The following is a 17,752-nucleotide window of genomic DNA, read 5'->3' on the forward strand; positions in this document are numbered from 1 at the left end:
ATTTATTCTGTGTATTCAAACCCATGACTAATGGAGTAGGTTTTCATAACTGTTCTTCAAAGTACAGCTACTTTGTGATATTTTTGTGTCTCCATCCTAACCTTAGCATTATAAGGAAGGACATATCCTGGAAGGAAGGAAGAAAGGGTAGAAAGCAAAGGAGGTTTCAAAACATTTGGCTTTCAGATTTTACATTCTTAAGTAAAATCATTTTGTTACTGGCTTTGGATTATATCTCTCAGCTAGGAATAAAAGTGAGCATGTACTTAGGAAGAACTTGAGTGGAAGTGTCACAGCTAAGAACAACATTTAAATTTGCTAGAAGTTATGCTTAAGTAATAAAACTGAGTTGTTGTTTTCGGAATATCTGAATTCCAGATCATTAAATAAAATGCTAGTCTTTTGTAATGGAAAGTAAACGATGCTACAGATTTTTCTTTTTCTCATTAAAAGTTTATTGCGTGAAGTTTGGCACATTTACTTGTTGGTCTGACTTATAGTGAGATAAATGTTGGTGGTTTAACCTTATAATGGCTTGCGTTGGAGGGGACATCAAAGATCACCTACTTCCAACCCACCCTGCTACAGTTAGCATTGCTGACCATGATCTCAAGCACTAGATCAGGCTGCCCAGGGCCCCATCCAGCCTGGCCTTGAACACCTCTAGGGATGGGACATGCGCAGCTTCTCTGGGCAGCCTGCTCCACTACTTCACCATGCTCTCAGTGAAAAACTTCCCCATTTAATTTAATTTAATTCTCCCTTCTTTTAGTTTAAAACCATTCCCCCTTGTCCCCTTAACATGCCCGTACTAGGGTAAACACTCCAGAGGATTTAATTGTATGTTTCTTATCTTATTTTTCCCTTTCTCTCCCATTTTTTAGGATCCTAATCAGTTAATCCGTGCAAGTGCTCTCAGAGTTTTATCTAGTATCCGTGTACCAATTATTGTTCCTATTATGATGCTTGCTATTAAAGAAGCCTCTTCTGATTTATCTCCTTATGTGAGGAAGAATGCAGCCCATGCAATCCAAAAACTGTACAGGTAAGTTATTCTGAGAAATACTGGAAAGTGTTTTTAAAGATCATTATGGATTCTGTTTACTAAAACTGTTGTGGATGTTGTGTGTGTCCCAGATGTACATCAGATCTGTTTTTTTAGAAGTATAAAATACACATAGATTCAATCACTCAGCTCATTTGATTGGAATTGAGGCACCTTTGAATTGTAGTTCTCTAGTTGCTACAGCAAAGGTTTTCATATTCTCAATCTTAACTATTTACCAGTAGTGTATCTACTGTTTGCTGCTCTTTGGAAAGACACAGAGTACTGTGAGAATTTTTAAAATCACTGCTGTGTGTTTAAAATGTTTTCATGAAAATTTGAAAATAAAATTCTGTTCTATTTTAATAATTATTTTTTTTTAACTGGGGGATAGGCTTTATATTTTTTTCCTCCATTATTTTCTATGGCATATTCTTGTATAAATTCAAAGTGTTTTGATTAGTAGCTACAGAGTTTTGATATAGTTGTAACAAACATGAGTACTGCATCTGTAGTGACACAATGCTGAATAGTTTCTTGTTTGATACAGTAACATAAGTATGAAAATATATAAAAGAGAAACTGATGCAGTATTTTCTGCTTTTTAATATGCCTGTTACTGTAATCACTGTAGCAGCTCAGAATGCAAGATATGTTTTTAGCATCTGTATCTTTCATCTTGAAGGTATTCACTTTGGTTTGCAATACAGATGACAAAAGAGTGCTTCCTAATAGAGATTCTATCTGTGCAAATCCATCTCTTCCAAATCTTCCTCTTCCCTCTTCAGAAATCCTTCCTGTGGAAGAGCTTTTACAAGGAAGAGGGTACTGGCTTACTCATCTGTAGGCAATAACTTCTGTACCTTTCATGGTACAGATGATGAGTTTAATTCCTGGACTATAAGGCTGGTGTGGGTTTTTTTGTTTTTTTTTTTTTCATGACAGCCTTGTGAAGATCCTGGGCAGGGGTTCCTTCTCTTGTGTTTTTTTTTTACAGTGAGTGCTCTAATCTGATGGCCTTGGGAGTAGCTGAGTCAGGATGTTACCTGTTTCAGTCACCAGCTGTCTCTCCACCTCTCTGTGAACATGCAGACATGTCTATTGTCACATAAAGTAGCAAAAGGATTTTTCAAGTCCCTGCTGTTTAAGTAATGTTCTTTCTGTTAGCAGAAAGGGCCTGTATATTATAAAGTTTCAGACTGTTGGAGCTGCACAGTCCACCTTACTTGCAGTAGAATAAGCATCGCTGTTACTTGTGAGTGGAGTAGAAACTAGCTGTTGAGTCCCTGGTAAAGCCTTTGACGTGGTACCCCACAACATCCTTCTCTCCAAATTAGAAAGATAAGGATTTGATGGGAAAACTGTTAGATGGATGGATAACTGGCTTCAGGATTGAAGCAGAGAATCATGGCCAATGGCTCTGTGTCTGAATGGACACAAGTGGTGTCCCCCAGGGGTCACTGCTGGGACTGATGCTCTTTAATATTTTCATCAATATGTGCATACGTCAGTGCAGATTAGGGGATGACCTGCTAGAGAAGGGCTCCATGGAGAAGGACCTGGGATCCTGGTGAACAACAGGTTGGCCATGAGCCAGCAGTGCGCTCTTGTGTCAAAGAAGGCTAATGGTATCCTGGAGTGCCTTAAAAAGAGTGGCCAGCAGGTTGAGGGATGTGATCTAGCCCTTCTGCTTTGCCCTGGTGAGGCCACATTTAGAATACTGTGTCTGTACAGTTCTGGGCTCCCCTGTACAAAAAAGAGGGGTATCTCCTAGGAGAAGTCCAGCTGAGAGCAACAGAGAGGACTGTGGACCTGGAGCATTTCCTTCGGGAAGAAAGGCTGAGTCACCTGGGTCTGTTCAGCCTGGGGGAAAGAGGACTGAATCCCACTCTAAGGTGGACTGTGCAGCTACAACAGTCTGAAACATTATAATATACAGGCCCTTTCTGCTAACTTCTGATTAATGTTTATAAATATCCAAAGCGAGGTGGGAGGCAAATGGATGAGGCCAGGCTCTTCTTGGTGGTGTTTAATGATAGGGCAAAGAATAATGGCCTAAAACTTGAACATAGGAAGTTCCATACTGACATGTGCAAGAACTGCTTTACAGTATGGTTGACAGAGCACCAGAGCAGAATGCCTGGAGAGATTGTAAAGTCTCCTTTTATAGAGACATTTAAGACCTGTCTGGATGCCTACCTGTGTGACCTGTTGTAGGGTACTTGCTTTAGCAGGGGGTTGGACTCAATGATTTCTTGAGATCCTTTCCAACCCCTGCAATTCTGTGATTAGTGACATCGATGGTGGGTCAAATGCACAAGTTTGCAGATGACACTTAGCTCTGGGATGTGGTTGACACGCCTGAGGGATGGGACGCCATCCAGGGAGACGTAGACAGGCTTGAACAGTGGGCCCAGGATAACCTCATGAGGTTCAATAAATCCAAGTGCAATGTCTTGCACCTGGTTTGAGGCAAACTCCACTACCAATACAAGCTGGGGGATTAAATGATTGGGCCTGCTGAAAAAGATGTGGGGGTACTGGTGAATGGGAAGTTGGACATGAGCCAGCAGTGTACCTTCACAGCCAAGAAAGGCAACTGTATCCTGGACTGCATCAGAAGAGGTGTGGCCAGCAGGCTGAGGGATGTGAGCCTGCCCCTCTCCTCTGCAAGCATCACCCGGAGGGCTGCTTCCAGATATGGAGACCTCAGTACAGGAGAGATATGGACCTGTTGGAGTGCATATAGAGGAGGGCCACAAAAACAATCCATGGAATGGAACAGCTCTCCTCCAAGTACAGACTGAAAGAGTTGAAACTGTTCAGCCTGAGGAAGAGAAGGCTCCAAGGTGACCTGATAGTGGCCTTTCAGTATGTAAAGGAGAACTACAGGATAGAAGGGGACAGACTCTTTAGCAGGGTTTGTTGTAATAGGATAAGGGAAATGGTTTCAAATGTAAAGAGTGTAGATTTAGGTTGGATATAAGGAAAAAGTCTTTTACAGTGAGAGTCATGAGGCCCTGGCACAGCTTGCCCAGGGATATGGTAGATGTCCCATCCCTGAAGTAATGCCAAAATGGACACGGCTTTGAGCAACCTGATCTAGCTGTGGATGTCCTTGTTTAGTGCACAGGAGTTGGACTAGATGACCTTTAAAGATCCATTCCAACTCTGAGGATTCTTTGATTTGGGAACTACTTATAGTAAGTGTGCCAACTTTTATTGTCACTTTTTCAAAATATACAGTTTTTGTATCTGATAGCACTGGTTTACCACAGGGCAAAGAGAGAGGATAGCTTTCTGGGTTTTATGAAGAAGCAGCAGTGCCTAGAACTACTGAAGGCCATCAAGTTAATTTGTCTGTAGGCAGATATAGTTGGCTTGTCTTCAGATCAGCTTGCCTGTATCTCAACAACTGTGTCATCAAGGATCACAACTGGTAGCTCTGCAGTGAAAAAGGTCATACACTGGTAGCAAGGTTGTCTTTTGATATTTTTTTAATAAGCATATCATTTCAGAAGACTCTGAAGTTGGTCAGAATCAAAATTCCACAAGGCATGGATCTTTGATTTGAAGATCAGTCAACAGTTTATGTACTCTCCTACATCTAATAATCCATCTTCTGCAAGCATTTAAGCAAGAAGAACTATTAGTTTATCCTAATAGTGCCTGTATGCTCCACTTACTTCTTGGTTTCTGTAACTTCTCTATCTGTTGGATAGTCCTGTAGCTCACATAGTACCCCAGTCAGACTTCTGGATGAAGGTTCAATACTCCAGTCTTTGGATTTAGTATCTTGGTATGTGGATGGATGCCTGATCTAGAAGAGCATATTTATTAGTGTTTCAATCAGTCCTGGCAGCAGGATCCTTACATACCCAAACAGAAGAGATTTCAGGCACAGTATGAACAGCAGCATTTGTGCCCAAAGCAGTCAACATTGCCAGCTACACTAGTGTAATTTTATCATTGAAAATGTCAGACCTCTTGCTTATTTCACATAGAATGTGCTTCAAAGCTATTCCTATCATCTATCAGTAGAAAGTTCTACTGTGTATTTGTATCTACTTGCAGCAAGGTTTAGAAAAGGTCTAAAATTCCCCTCATTAGTGTTCATAGATACCATACCATTACTAGTAGGTGTCATAATGGGAGCACGTCACTCTAAGCTTTTTAGTCTTTTATTTTCCAAGAATGCTTCCTTCGTTATCTAAAGCTTCAGAAAGAGGAGGCAGAGAAATGGAAATTAAATCATTGGAGCCCTTACTGGAGATTGTCTTGATCTCATACAAAATAATAACAACACATTTTGAAAAATACCTAAGTTACTCACCTACCTGTCTTCCTCTCTTTCTCTCATGCTAACTTAGGTGGTTTGAAATACGATCTATTAGAAAGACTTAGGGCTTTTCATCTGAAGGATTTGGTCATTGGCAGAAATTTCATCAAACTCCACCCCCTTTTTAAAAGAACGCAGTTGTTTTACATGTGCTAATGACTGTGGTTTCTAAAAGTTTTATTATCCATTTAGCCTAGTATTGCTAGTTATTACAACCTCAGTGATGTAGTATGCAGATGGGTACATATAGTTAATCTGTACTTGTGCTTTAGGACATTTCATAAGTCAGCATTAAAACTTAAGTGTAAAATGACCAAATGCTTCTTTACTTAACTGTGTTAAAATGACTCTTCAAAGTTATAGAACTCCACATCTTTATGGCTCTTTGAGTGTACAGTCTCTTTGTATTTTCTTCTGCACTGGCTTTGAGTTCTTCCATGCTCTGTGGATCAGTGATTAAGAGGAAACTGAAATGAAGTTTGTTCTTGCCTACCCCTTGTGTCTTTGGTATGATACACAGGAAAGCAGTAATCAGTACCTCTGACGAATTTTTCATGGTTGTTTTGAATATGTCAAAGGAAAGGTATGAATGTGCTGGAAAAGTAGCACAGTGAGCTATAGGCAGTCCAGGAGCCTCCTGGAATGCATAAAGGATAACTTCTTGATCCAAGCAATAGACAGCCCCACCAGGAGGGATGCAATATCAAACCTATTGCTCACCAACTCAAGGCAACTGATTAGTGACTTCAGGACTGAAGGTTGCCTCGGCTGTAGAGAACATTGGATGGTGCAGTAAATGCTCCTGAAGGGTGTGGGACAGAAAAAAGGAAAATCTATGATGCTAAATTTTAGGATGGCCAAATTCCAGATATTCAGGGAGTTGATCAACAAAACCCCCTGGAAAACTGTCCTCAAGGATATGAAGCAGAGCTGGCAAATCTTTAAGGAAACTTTCCTTAGTGCACAGGAGCTCTCCATGCCCAGGAGTTGGAAGTCAAGAAAGGAGGGACATAACCCTCTCCTGAGAAGTACAGGCAAGCTGGTAACAACTGCCAAAGTGAAGGTTGATGTACTCAAATTTTTGCTTCTGTCTTCACTGGTGACTGAGCAGATGCATCAGAAGGTGGAGACTGGGAGGACAGTGTCCCTCCTGCTATAAGTGAGGATCAAGTTTTCAACACCTGAGGAGCCTGAACATCCCTAAGTCTGTGGGTCCCAGTGAGACATGTCCCAGAGTCCAGAGGGAATTAGCTGATTTAGTTACCAAGCCACTTGATAGTATTTGAAAAGTCATGATGGTCAGATGAAGTCCTTAGTGACTGGAAAAAAGGCATTGCTGACCCCATTTTTTAAAAAAGGGTAGGAAGGACAACCCAGGGAACTACTGACTTGTTAGTCATCCTGGATCCAAGGCACATGGAAGAGAGGGAGGTGATACAGGACATAGCTTTACCAAGGGTGACTCCTGCCTGACCAACCTGGTGGCATTCTATGCTGGCATAACTGTACCATGGACAAGGGAAGAGCCACTGATGTCATCTGTAGGGACTTCAATAAGGCTTTTGTCATAGACACCATAACCTTCTTCTCTTGAAATTGGAAATATATGGATGTGACTGAGCAACAACACTAATATGTTGGCTTCTCTTGGTATTTCTTGTGATTTAAGCAAGCAGGCAGCTAATATCACCCAGCCTGTTGCTCACAACCCCACCACCCATTGAGATGTGGAGAGAATCAGAAAACAGAAATGGTAGAACGTGTAGGTTGAGATAAAAACTATTTACTAGCCCACCAACAAATGCCCGGCCAAATCCCAAGCAGAGGCTACCTCCTGACCAACTGCCTTCAGTTTTATAGTTGTTTTTATATCACACCTTATAGAATGGAATTTCTCTTTGGCCAGTTAAGGTCAGCTGTCCTGGTTCTGTCCTCTGCCAGCTCCTTTTCCACCAGTACAAGACAAGGAAAAATAAGATTTTTATTTTTGTAATACCACTTAAGTGTGGACTAAAAATTATGAAGATTACATTTCTTTGATTCACTGTATGGCAAACAGGTATAGGACCAGAGAGATTATCATGTTACAAAGGAGTAATGAAATAAAGATCTTACCCGTGTCCTGGGCTTGCAGAAGATTTTCAAGAGAAGTGATCTCCAGATAGAGAACCTTCCTCCTTGGGAGTCAGCCCTTAAATGGGGTCTAGGAGGGCTCCACCCCTTCCGGTCACTCAGGTGAAATTGCATTCACCTGTGCCCCTGCAGCTGACTCAGCACTTGCCTCAGGTGGTCAATCAGAGGTTCAGGCCGTGATTCAACAGTTCCCGTACAATTCACATTAATGTTTCATGCTGAACTTTTTCTCAGACAAGGTATTTTGAAATTGGTTCTTTGAATTACTTGATTTTTCTGCAAGTAGATTCTTCAACGCATTTGGTTCCCAGCTTGTGTCTAGATGGCAACAAATCTAACCTTAAATTTCTGGTATTTCCAACCAAATATGTAAACCAATTTTTTTTTTTCCTTCTAGTCTTGATCCAGAGCAAAAGGAAATGTTAATTGAAGTGATAGAAAAGCTGTTGAGGGATAGAAGTACGGTAAGAGACAAGAGTTGCTATCACATATATACGTATATGCTGTATATGTATGAATGTGTGTGTATGTGTGTGTATATATATATATAGGTGTATATATTTAACTATAAATATTATAAATATATTATTATATATATTATAAATATATAAAAATATATATATAAGTATATATGAGTATAAATATGTATAATTATATATATATAGTTATATATAAATAAATATATAAGTATATATAAGTATAAAGTGTTACATCATGTACAGCTGAATGACAGCCTGAGGAATATTTTTCCTGAAGCCTTATTGATATGTTTTTACATGCTTCAAAATAGAAGCATCATTGTGTATCTATGCATTATATTGTGAATGTGACAATTATTATATCTCTTTGCAAGACTAGTAATTTTACTTATATTTTGGGTATTCTTAATCTATTTCCTTATTACTGGTTGTTGGCTTTGGTTTTTTTGTTGTTCTTGTTGTTTTTGTGTATGTTTTCTTTTTTTTTTAACTTATTTTAAAACATGAAACATGAAAACAATTATATGAATCAGTGTACAAGTGTCTCTGTATTTTTTCAATGAGATATTAACTGGATCATGTCAATTTGTATATTACAAGAATAACTTACACAATAATTATAATTACAACAATACACAATATACCTTTTGAAGTCTGTGTTAATGTTAAGCAATGATACTTGCTGTGCACTTGTTTGTCCTTGCAAATATTTCCATTTCCTCCTTGGTAAGTAAAACTGATGTCCTCTGACAATTTACAATTTACAATTAATTTTCACAAGTCTAGGTCAGAAAGGTAATTGAGCAAGGAGTCAAAAGACAGACTTCAAATATAAAACAGGAATGTAAATTATAGCACTTCTCTTGTTCATTTTCAGATAATGAATGTGGCAAATGTAATGTTTTTTGACTAAGTGAAGGCACGGCTAGGTGCCATATAGTGAGTTGCTTCATATACCATTAGTCACTATTACTATGTTGGTTTTTTCTGTTTTTAAATGTCAGTTTTTACAGTTTAAATGTAATGTTAGTCTCCTATTACTAATGTAATGTACAGTATGTTCTAGCATAGTCCAGATGTCCAGGACAAAAATGGTGTCAATCTCTAATAGACATCTCACAACTTCCACTGAAGGGTTGCTGAAGAAGAGTGTCACAGCTTAATGGCTCAGCAGGCAGTAAATCAGTTAGTTAGTTCTCCTAGCTGCATCCATGCTTGACCTGTACTCATTTGACAGAGACCTTTGTGCTTCTGTGGAGTTGCCCCCAGTGGTTCTTTGTGTATTTTCTTTTTGTGGTTCATGCTCTTGGTGTGCATGCAATCTGTGAATGTGAGATTAGATTTTGTATACCTGTGGAGGCATAAAGGATAGAGAAGCCATCTTTGTTTCTTGTTATTGCTGATGGCAAGAAAATAAAATCCTTGAATTTCCCTAGTCTCTATTACTTAAGGTAAAAAACAAGGTACCTGACAAGTAGTCATTTATACATTAATTTTAATGAAATGTTAGAACATCTCAACTTTTTTTTTTTCTTATTCTCAATGGCTAATCTTAACATTTGGAGATGTTTACAAGGGAAACTTGTTATCACTGCTTAATACATGCCACAATTCTGGTGTCTCTGCGATACTGAATAATAGACATTGCATTTATGAATACCAGCTGAAGCTTACAGGTTACAGTTATGCTGGTTTTTTCCCTAGCATGTTCAAGAATTTAAGAATGATAATAGACATTTTGGTCTTCTGGGCCTTTTCAGAAAAGCTTCTTTGGAGATGTAATGTCATAACTGCTGGAGTGTTTTTTTCCCTGTGATTGTACTTGATCTCTTCTCTAACGAGGCCTGATTCCAGCTTTGAATGACATTTCTGCTTTAGAAGTTTTACTTTTTTCAAAAGGTAGTATGAAAAATTCTGAAAAGGAGCAACACAAATCTGCTTCGGGGGTTTTGATTCAAAGCTGCATCACAGTTTGATCTGATTTAAAAGGAATCTGTCTCTATTTGCAGCTTGATCTCTTGTTTTCAAGAAGACCAAGCTAGCACAGAAGAGCTCCAATTTAGGTAGTCATCTCTTGTCATGTTCCACATAATGTTCCCAGGAAAACTCCAAATTTGTTTACAAAATGCACTTCAGCACTAACAGGCATGGAGTATTGTCCAGCTCTCTAGGAAGCCTGTTTCAGTGTCTGACTACCCTCACAGTACAAAAATGTTTCTTAATGCTCAGTGTAATCCTTGTCTGGTATCTCTGTGCCATTCCCATCCTGCTTCTCTTCCTGAGCGAGCTACAAGGAGCACTGAAGTCCTCAGGGCCTTCTCTTCTCTGGGCTTGGCAATCCAAGTGTCCTCAGCTTCTCATTAGAGGACGTGCCTTCCTGCCTTGTCACCAGATTTGATACCTTCTCTGGATACTCCCATCTGTGCCTGTGTCCAGCATTGCTCTGTCCCAGGTGCAGCCTCCAGCATTTTCCTTTGTTGGATTTCAGGCTGCTACTGATTGACCAGTGCTCCAGTCTATCTAGATCCCTTTGTAAGGCCTCCTGTCCATCCAGTGAGTCAACAGTACTTCCCAGTTCAGTATTATTAGCAGACTTGCTGAGGATGGATTCCAGTCCATGTGGCAGTCCTTACTTAAAGTTATGTAAGTAGTTTACATAATCTTATGTAGGTTACTTTGTGTTAATAAAGCCTTAAATACCTTAAATAGGCTTAAATAATTTGGACAGTCTTCCTTATGTTCTGTAAGGGAATTTAGATTTCATATACTTAGGATGCAAGAAGAAGGAGCTCCTAGAAGATTGCTAGATTTATCTGCACAAGACTTCTTTGAGAATCTGAGCTTTAGAAAAAGATAATTTTGCTACAGCCATGTGAATTTCATCTGATTAAAGGCATTTTTCAGGCTTTTTGGCAGCTTCCCTTGCCTGTTTGATAATGAGTTTGCCTGAAACTTGGAGGGTGGTAATGTGGAACTCAGACCATGAGTTTACTTGACACTAATCTTTGGGGTCTTGCCATGCATGTGCACAGAAATTGTTTCCTTATATCAACATTAATTGTCATCTCCTGGTAGTTTTATTCTAATGCTAGTAGATCAAGATCACAATATTACATCATTAATAGTGTCTTTACCCAGATGGGAGAATCCTAGTGACTGGGAACTGATGCATTTTTGTGGGTTGTTTGTTTGTTTGTTTATGGGTGCTTTTTTTTTCCCTGATGGAAGTGTGTCACAGTGCTCCCATCAAAGTGTCAGGTTAATTTTGGTATTTCTATATACTTAAGGACCAATAATCCTAAATAAGCATAATGTCTTTTACATTTAATATCTAGATTAGAGAAATCAATGTATATGATTTTTGTTGTTGTTATTCAATTTTGTTTTAGATATGATTGGAAGAGGATTGTAATTTTTAACTTTAATGTCCCATAACAGATGAACGTTTGGTTCAAAGCTTGAAAATTCTCTTCATTAAAAAAAAAAATACACATTTATTTTCTTTTCTATAAATATTTGAATTTGCACAGTGGTTTTAAAACTTACCAACATAACGTTGATGTTAAAATGAGATAGAGTAGCTACTAAACATAGATGCCTCTAAATTTATGTAAAGCAAATTTCTTCAAAGAGAACATGCTATTGTGAATTATTAATGTAGCTTATGTTGCTTAGAAAAGGCAAAATGTATTTAAATTAGTTGCAGTCATTTCACATTTGAAGTAGAAAGATACTATCTACATCTAAGGATGGGAATTTTACTACACTAAAATTGAACTATTTTATCAGACTCTACAAAATGTGTTCATTTGTTAGGTCTCAATCAGCAGTAAATTTTTTTATATAAGCTGAGGTAAGCAAAACTTAAAATGGCATGAGATGCAACCTTAACCCAGCACTTAATTGAAATTTCTGGTGACATAAATGAAAGATCACTCTACTCCTTAAGTAACTTAACACAGAGATACAATTAAAATCCAAGCTCTCTGTTAATCTAACTTGCAAAAAATATCAAGTGCAAATCAACAATAGCGTACCCTCAAGGTGCTAACTGAATGATAGTGTTGAATTTTGCCAAACGCTGTGTAGGGTTTTGTATTCTGATAAAATTGTTTTGCTACAAGTAAGTTCTAACATACAACTCGTCACTACATTTACCTTCTCCCTCACCAGCTTTTCTGGGCTTACTGAGCACAAGTCTGGGCTGATAGTGATTTGCCTGGAGCTGACCACTGTGTTCTGCTGAGCTTTAGATACAATCAGGTTCCACGCCTAAGTGTAAACTGGCAGTATTTTTTATGACAAAGGAGCTTAATGCAGCAGTTGCAAGGAAGAAAACTCAATAGAACAACACCACTAACTTACTGTTTTTAGATGTTAAATGTTTTTATTTAGCTCTGTTAAATAATCAGATTTTTCTCCCTGGAATGAACTGTATACGTGTTGGGACCAGCAGGTACCAGTATGTGGATGAAGGTGGAGGCAATAAGTGCAACTTCACGTTTATTCTTACTGGTAATTCATAAAATTCCCACAGACCCTGTAACTTGCTTGGCGTAACCACGGTGTATCAACAAATCTTTGATTTTTTTTTTTGTACCAATTTATTTTATTTTTAAACAGATGTTTAAAAATCTGTTTATTGCAGTATTTTAAACTGAGTTCTGTTTTACCTTTCCATTACATAGAAAGTACATCAAATTCTGATAAGCAAGTAGAATAGCCTGAATGTCTGCTTTATTTTTGTAGTATCTCTGAGTAACTGAGCAGCTGACGTGATTTTATGCAGAAATGAGGATAAGGCCTTGTATGTTTTTATGCTGTGCTAAAGTGACACTTTTTCAGAAATTAATAGAGCTAATCATGTAGGTGTGAAGGGGTAATTGGATATTTATTTATTTATTTACCCATTTATTTAGGTTGCTAGTTTCTATATGATTTCACTCTGGTTTTCCTCGTTTTTTTTCCTTAGTTTCTTAACAAGCCTGCTATTTTTTTATTATTATTATTATTTTTTGAGATAAATGGTTTGAGACAGGATTTGTTGCTCGATGTGCTTTTGGCATGCTGTGAAGGACTGTAGAACTACATTCTGTTTGTTGCTTGGTTATTTTATAACTGATTTTTGCAAGCAATATTGGAAAAACAAAGTCAAGTGCACTAATGATACCTAACCTACCTAATAATTTTAAACATTCAAACTGATATTGAAAGGGAATTGTGTCCATTGTTTAAAGCTTTTAGATAAACAACTTACCACTTACTTTAGTTTAGACTGAGGAACGTATCTCAAAGTTGCACATCTAAAGTAGAAGGCAGAATGTAGACTTGCTACTGGGATGTAATTCTGTGAATGATGAGTGTCTTAAAAATGTCCAAATTTTTTCCATTGTTTTTGATCTGATTTTATTTGGTTTAAACAAATGCCTCTTTGATACAAGGGAGGTTTATGAGACTTGTATACACATATAAATATGTATGTGCTTCATTGTAAAAATGATTTTGTTCAGCCACATACAGAGAATGGGATTAGTATGTGGCTGCATGTATTATGCTATATATCATAGCTGTTGCTATTGTAGCTTTTTTTTTTTTTCCTGGGACCAGGTAGTGTATTGACTGCAGTACTACCTTTGAACTCTTCTAGAATGAAGGATATTGGAGAGAAATTTCAAAACATGTTTGTAAAACTTGCACTACTAATGTACTCCAGAAACTTCTGTTGTGAAGAAATTCTGCATAGGTTAGCAGTAAGTTTTGAGTGAAGACTGGCAGTTAATTAATTTACTGCATGGAATTTATTTATTCCCAGTTAAGATTTACTTTTCTTTTCCCTCCAAAGGTTAATTTTTATTTATTTATTTATTTGCAGATGCTGTTTAAATATTGTATTCCCCTTTAATGAGAATATCCTCATCACATTAAATTACTTCTAACTTTTAAATTAATTGCTCCATTCCCATGTGAAAATTTACTTCTAAATATAACACATAGCCTAGTATGTATTCTGCTTGAGGGATCAAAAGTCTTAAACATATGTGTGAGTGTTGAGATGGATTTTTCAGACTGCACAGTTACTAGATGAAGCACGGATTCTTGGAAAGTGAGACCTCTAACTTTAAAAAATGATGCTTGGAATTGGTGATGGCTTCACAATGAGGATCTTGATCTTTTAAACTAAAGCAATGTCGTTGGGGATAATGGGGAAAAGAAAGCTGAGGTCTACTGTTCAAATGTAGGCTTCTGTTAATAAGTTAATGTTTTGGTTTAAAATCAAAATGTATGTCTGAGACATTGTTTTTCTAACTTATTGATTTAATGTTGGTAAAAGCTTTACTCCTCTGGAAAAAAAATTACTGGCTTTGTGCAGATGTTTTATTGTGATAGATCTATTATCCCACTATTAGAAGATAAATGACTGATCTTTTCCAGTTTCTGTGCCTCCAGAAAATTGAAATAAGAAGGGGGATATCATTTGGGCTGTATGATTAGGGCAGGTGGGGTGGCCATTAATTTAAGAGAGAAGAATCTTGGCAGCATAGGCCAACTTGCACTATATTATCAATCAAACCTGGATGTACTTCTTGTGATGACCCAGCACTCTCAGGTTTTCGCAGCATTAATTAGAATTCATGACAAAATAGATGCAAGGAAACGTTTTGTACCCTTCATAATTTTATAGAAAATTTATTGTTATTAGAGGAACCATTTGCTTAGTGTGATTTTTTTCATTACCAGCTTGTCAACTAGCATAGATAATCTGGAGAAAATATGAACTCCATAGATTGGGTGTCACTTTTGTTGATGGTTCATGTAGTTTACCTTGGAGCACAGCTAATGGCTGAAGTTCATAGCAACAGCACAGAAAAATGTGGCAACCAGTGGAAGACAAATGAAGCATGCTTATTGCTTTAATATAAAAAATACATAAATGGAAAGCAGCATGTGAGTTTTATGAGCTCATTGCTAGTTTTGTTGGAGTGATTTATATTTTATCCTTACACAAAAAGCTGCTATTGACACAGTGAGATGGAAATTAACTGACTGTTTTTTGGAAACTAATATTTTTCAGTTTTATATTCTGATTGGATCATTTTGTTTTAATTCTAAATATTTTTATGGAATGTTGAGCATTTAATAAACAGATATTATAAGCTGTTCCTCTGGTGTTTAGATGTATAGTGGGATCATACTATTGGGGTAACGGTATCAGCTAAAACGATGTCATATTAAGAAAGCATTAGGAAATCCTCTCACATAAATCCTTTAGCTACAACATCCATGTTCCATTTATTTTATATTCTCACTTTTTTTTTTCTCCCCCCGCTTAAAATGGAAAACTTAATTGAGGAAAATGCAATTATAAGGGTAGGGGGGCAAGGTGTTAAGTAACGTGTGTTGTATGGCAATTCCTGCAATTCTAAAACCAGAGGCTCAATACAGGAATAAAATTCTTGTTCATCTGGTGCACCTCTTGCATCCCATAATCTATGTTCAAATCTTTAGTATTTTTAAGTGTTCACAAGTGACAGCATTCTCACTGTAAAGTCGAGTGGGTTACTGATGTGAATGGAAATAAATAATGAACTCAAATTCCTGTATTTCAGAGTGGTTGGCTATTTCTTTGTATTCGGTTGTGTTTTACTCCCAGTAACGGAGCTTTCTAAAATACTGTGCTGTTCTTGTGAGATGATGCCACGTTGTCTGTTCACTGTCACTGCTCCCCCTCTTGCAGAAGGAAGGCACAGATTGTTCTGCATCACCTCTATGTCCCAGCATAAGTTTTAAAACTTTCTTCCAGCCTGTGAATTGCAAAGGAACTGACAAGTGTGTAGTTCTCCAGATTCGGTGGACTACTGAGAATGGAACAGTCACTGTTCTTCAAGAAAGAGGGAGTGAATAGTCTTTTGGTAAAACATCTCAGTTTAAACTGATTTAGGAATCTATTTTTAGGTATCTATTCTGCCTGTGGTCGTGTTGTTTGGATCTTTTAAGTCTGAACACAAATAAATTATTTTATATCAGCTTTCAAAGTATATTTAAATAGAAGAGAAATACAGAATGACTTGAGTACAGCACTAGTAGCAGTAAGAAGCAAGGTAACTGTGCTAGAACTCCAGTCAGACACCAGCGTGTGTATTGTCCTTCACCTGTGATCCTAAGATGTGTAAATGTTAGGCTGCAAATATTTTTACAGTCATAAATCTGTGCATGTCTCCTTCTTTCCCTCCCTCTTTTTTCCCTCTTGTATTTCAAACCTGTCAAGAAACAGTAGACTGTATGGAAGTGTGGAATATCCATAATAACAGAGTCTGTGAGTTGGTGGGGAAAAAAAAAAGTCTCTGGGGACTCAAAGTGCCATCACACTATCACACTAAAGTGCTTTATCACACTGTCGTTTGCCTGGAGCTGACCACTGTGTTCTGTTGAGCTACATATCCACTCAGGTTCCACACCTAAATGTAAACTGGCATTGTCTTTTAATGACAAAGGAGCTTAATGCAGAAGGTTGCTAAGAAGATAACTCAGTAGAACAATAACATCAACTTACTGTTTTTTGTGATGCAGCAAAACTATAAAATTATTTTAGGTGTTAAATGTTTTTATTTAGCTCTATCAAATAATGAGATTTTACTCCCTAGAATGAATTGTGTACGTGTTGGGACCAGCAGGTACCAGTATGTGGATGGAGCTGGAGGCAATAAATGCAACTTCACGTTTATTCTTATTGGTAATTCATAAAATCCCCACAGAGCCTGTAACTTGTTTAGCATAATAGCAAGACTATATTCTGAGCTGTTTTCTTTCAATTGTAATGTTGGGCACATACTAATAAACCAAATGTCAGCCAAATACAGGGAGAAAAATGTAACATATGAACATCATTGTATTTAATATTTCTCAAAAAGTACCATTTCAATAAACTGCACTCCTATTTAATTGCTTACTTTAAGTCATTGGGGAAATTTTAGAGGTTGAAATGCAGATCCCAAGTGCTCAGATAGAATATGACATTAATTTGCTGCCAGAAGGCTATACTGCATGCATGCCAACTGCATACATATCAGCTGCTTCATATAAAGTCTCATCATTTTACTTACTTGACTTAACATGTACTTTGACACAAAACAAATCTTAATTAAAGCATTAGAGGAAAAAAAAAATCTAGGCACACAATGACTTGTCTCTGTAATGCATAGTCAGCTTTGGTGGTTTTCCTGCAGTTAAAGTAACTTGCTGCCTAATATTAAACAGCAACCAGAAAAGGGATTTCCTTTCTTTATTTTTAAAAGAAAAAACAAAACTGTAAGGATATTTGAATAAGCCTTAAAGTGTTAGAACACTGAGAATCTATTTCATTTTCTCTTGCAAACAAAGCTGTATTTATAATCATACTCTCTATGAGGACCTCTGTGTGTATATAAAGATTCATTTTTTATGGGATCAAAATATGTAAGGTCATAACATGGCATAAGTGATCCGCTTCTGTAACTTTAAAACTGTTCTGTTTTTCTTTTTTTTTTTTTCCAAGTGTTGAAAACATGCAGAAATTCTTGTACTCTGAGGAAAAACATTAATATATCTCTGTATTGTAATTGCTAATTTTTATGCTTTTTTTTTTTTTTTTTTTTTTTACACAGTGTATTCATGAAATGCTAAGAAGAAATTTTGTATGGCAGTTAATTTGGCCATATCAAGAGAGAAGTTTAGATCCCAGTAGTGCTGGAAAACTTACTCAGCTCATCTTTAGTTTGA

At 37.3% G+C, this 17,752-nt stretch overlaps 1 protein-coding gene across 3 annotated transcripts in view; it reads left to right on the plus strand.

Annotated features, from left to right (window-relative positions):
* The window catches only part of AP3B1 (adaptor related protein complex 3 beta 1 subunit), a 162,198-nt gene that overhangs the window by 27,356 nt on the left and 117,090 nt on the right, over positions 1-17,752 (plus strand). For all 3 annotated transcript variants that reach the window (XM_003642955.6, XM_015277631.4, XM_015277632.4), the window contains exons 5-6: positions 885-1,045; positions 7,915-7,981. In XM_003642955.6, coding sequence (XP_003643003.2) covers positions 885-1,045; positions 7,915-7,981 — 228 coding nt within the window. The remainder of the gene's footprint in view (positions 1-884; positions 1,046-7,914; positions 7,982-17,752) is intronic.

The sequence above is a fragment of the Gallus gallus genome, chromosome Z, assembly GCF_016699485.2.
Source record: "Gallus gallus isolate bGalGal1 chromosome Z, bGalGal1.mat.broiler.GRCg7b, whole genome shotgun sequence".
Taxonomy (NCBI): domain Eukaryota; kingdom Metazoa; phylum Chordata; class Aves; order Galliformes; family Phasianidae; genus Gallus; species Gallus gallus.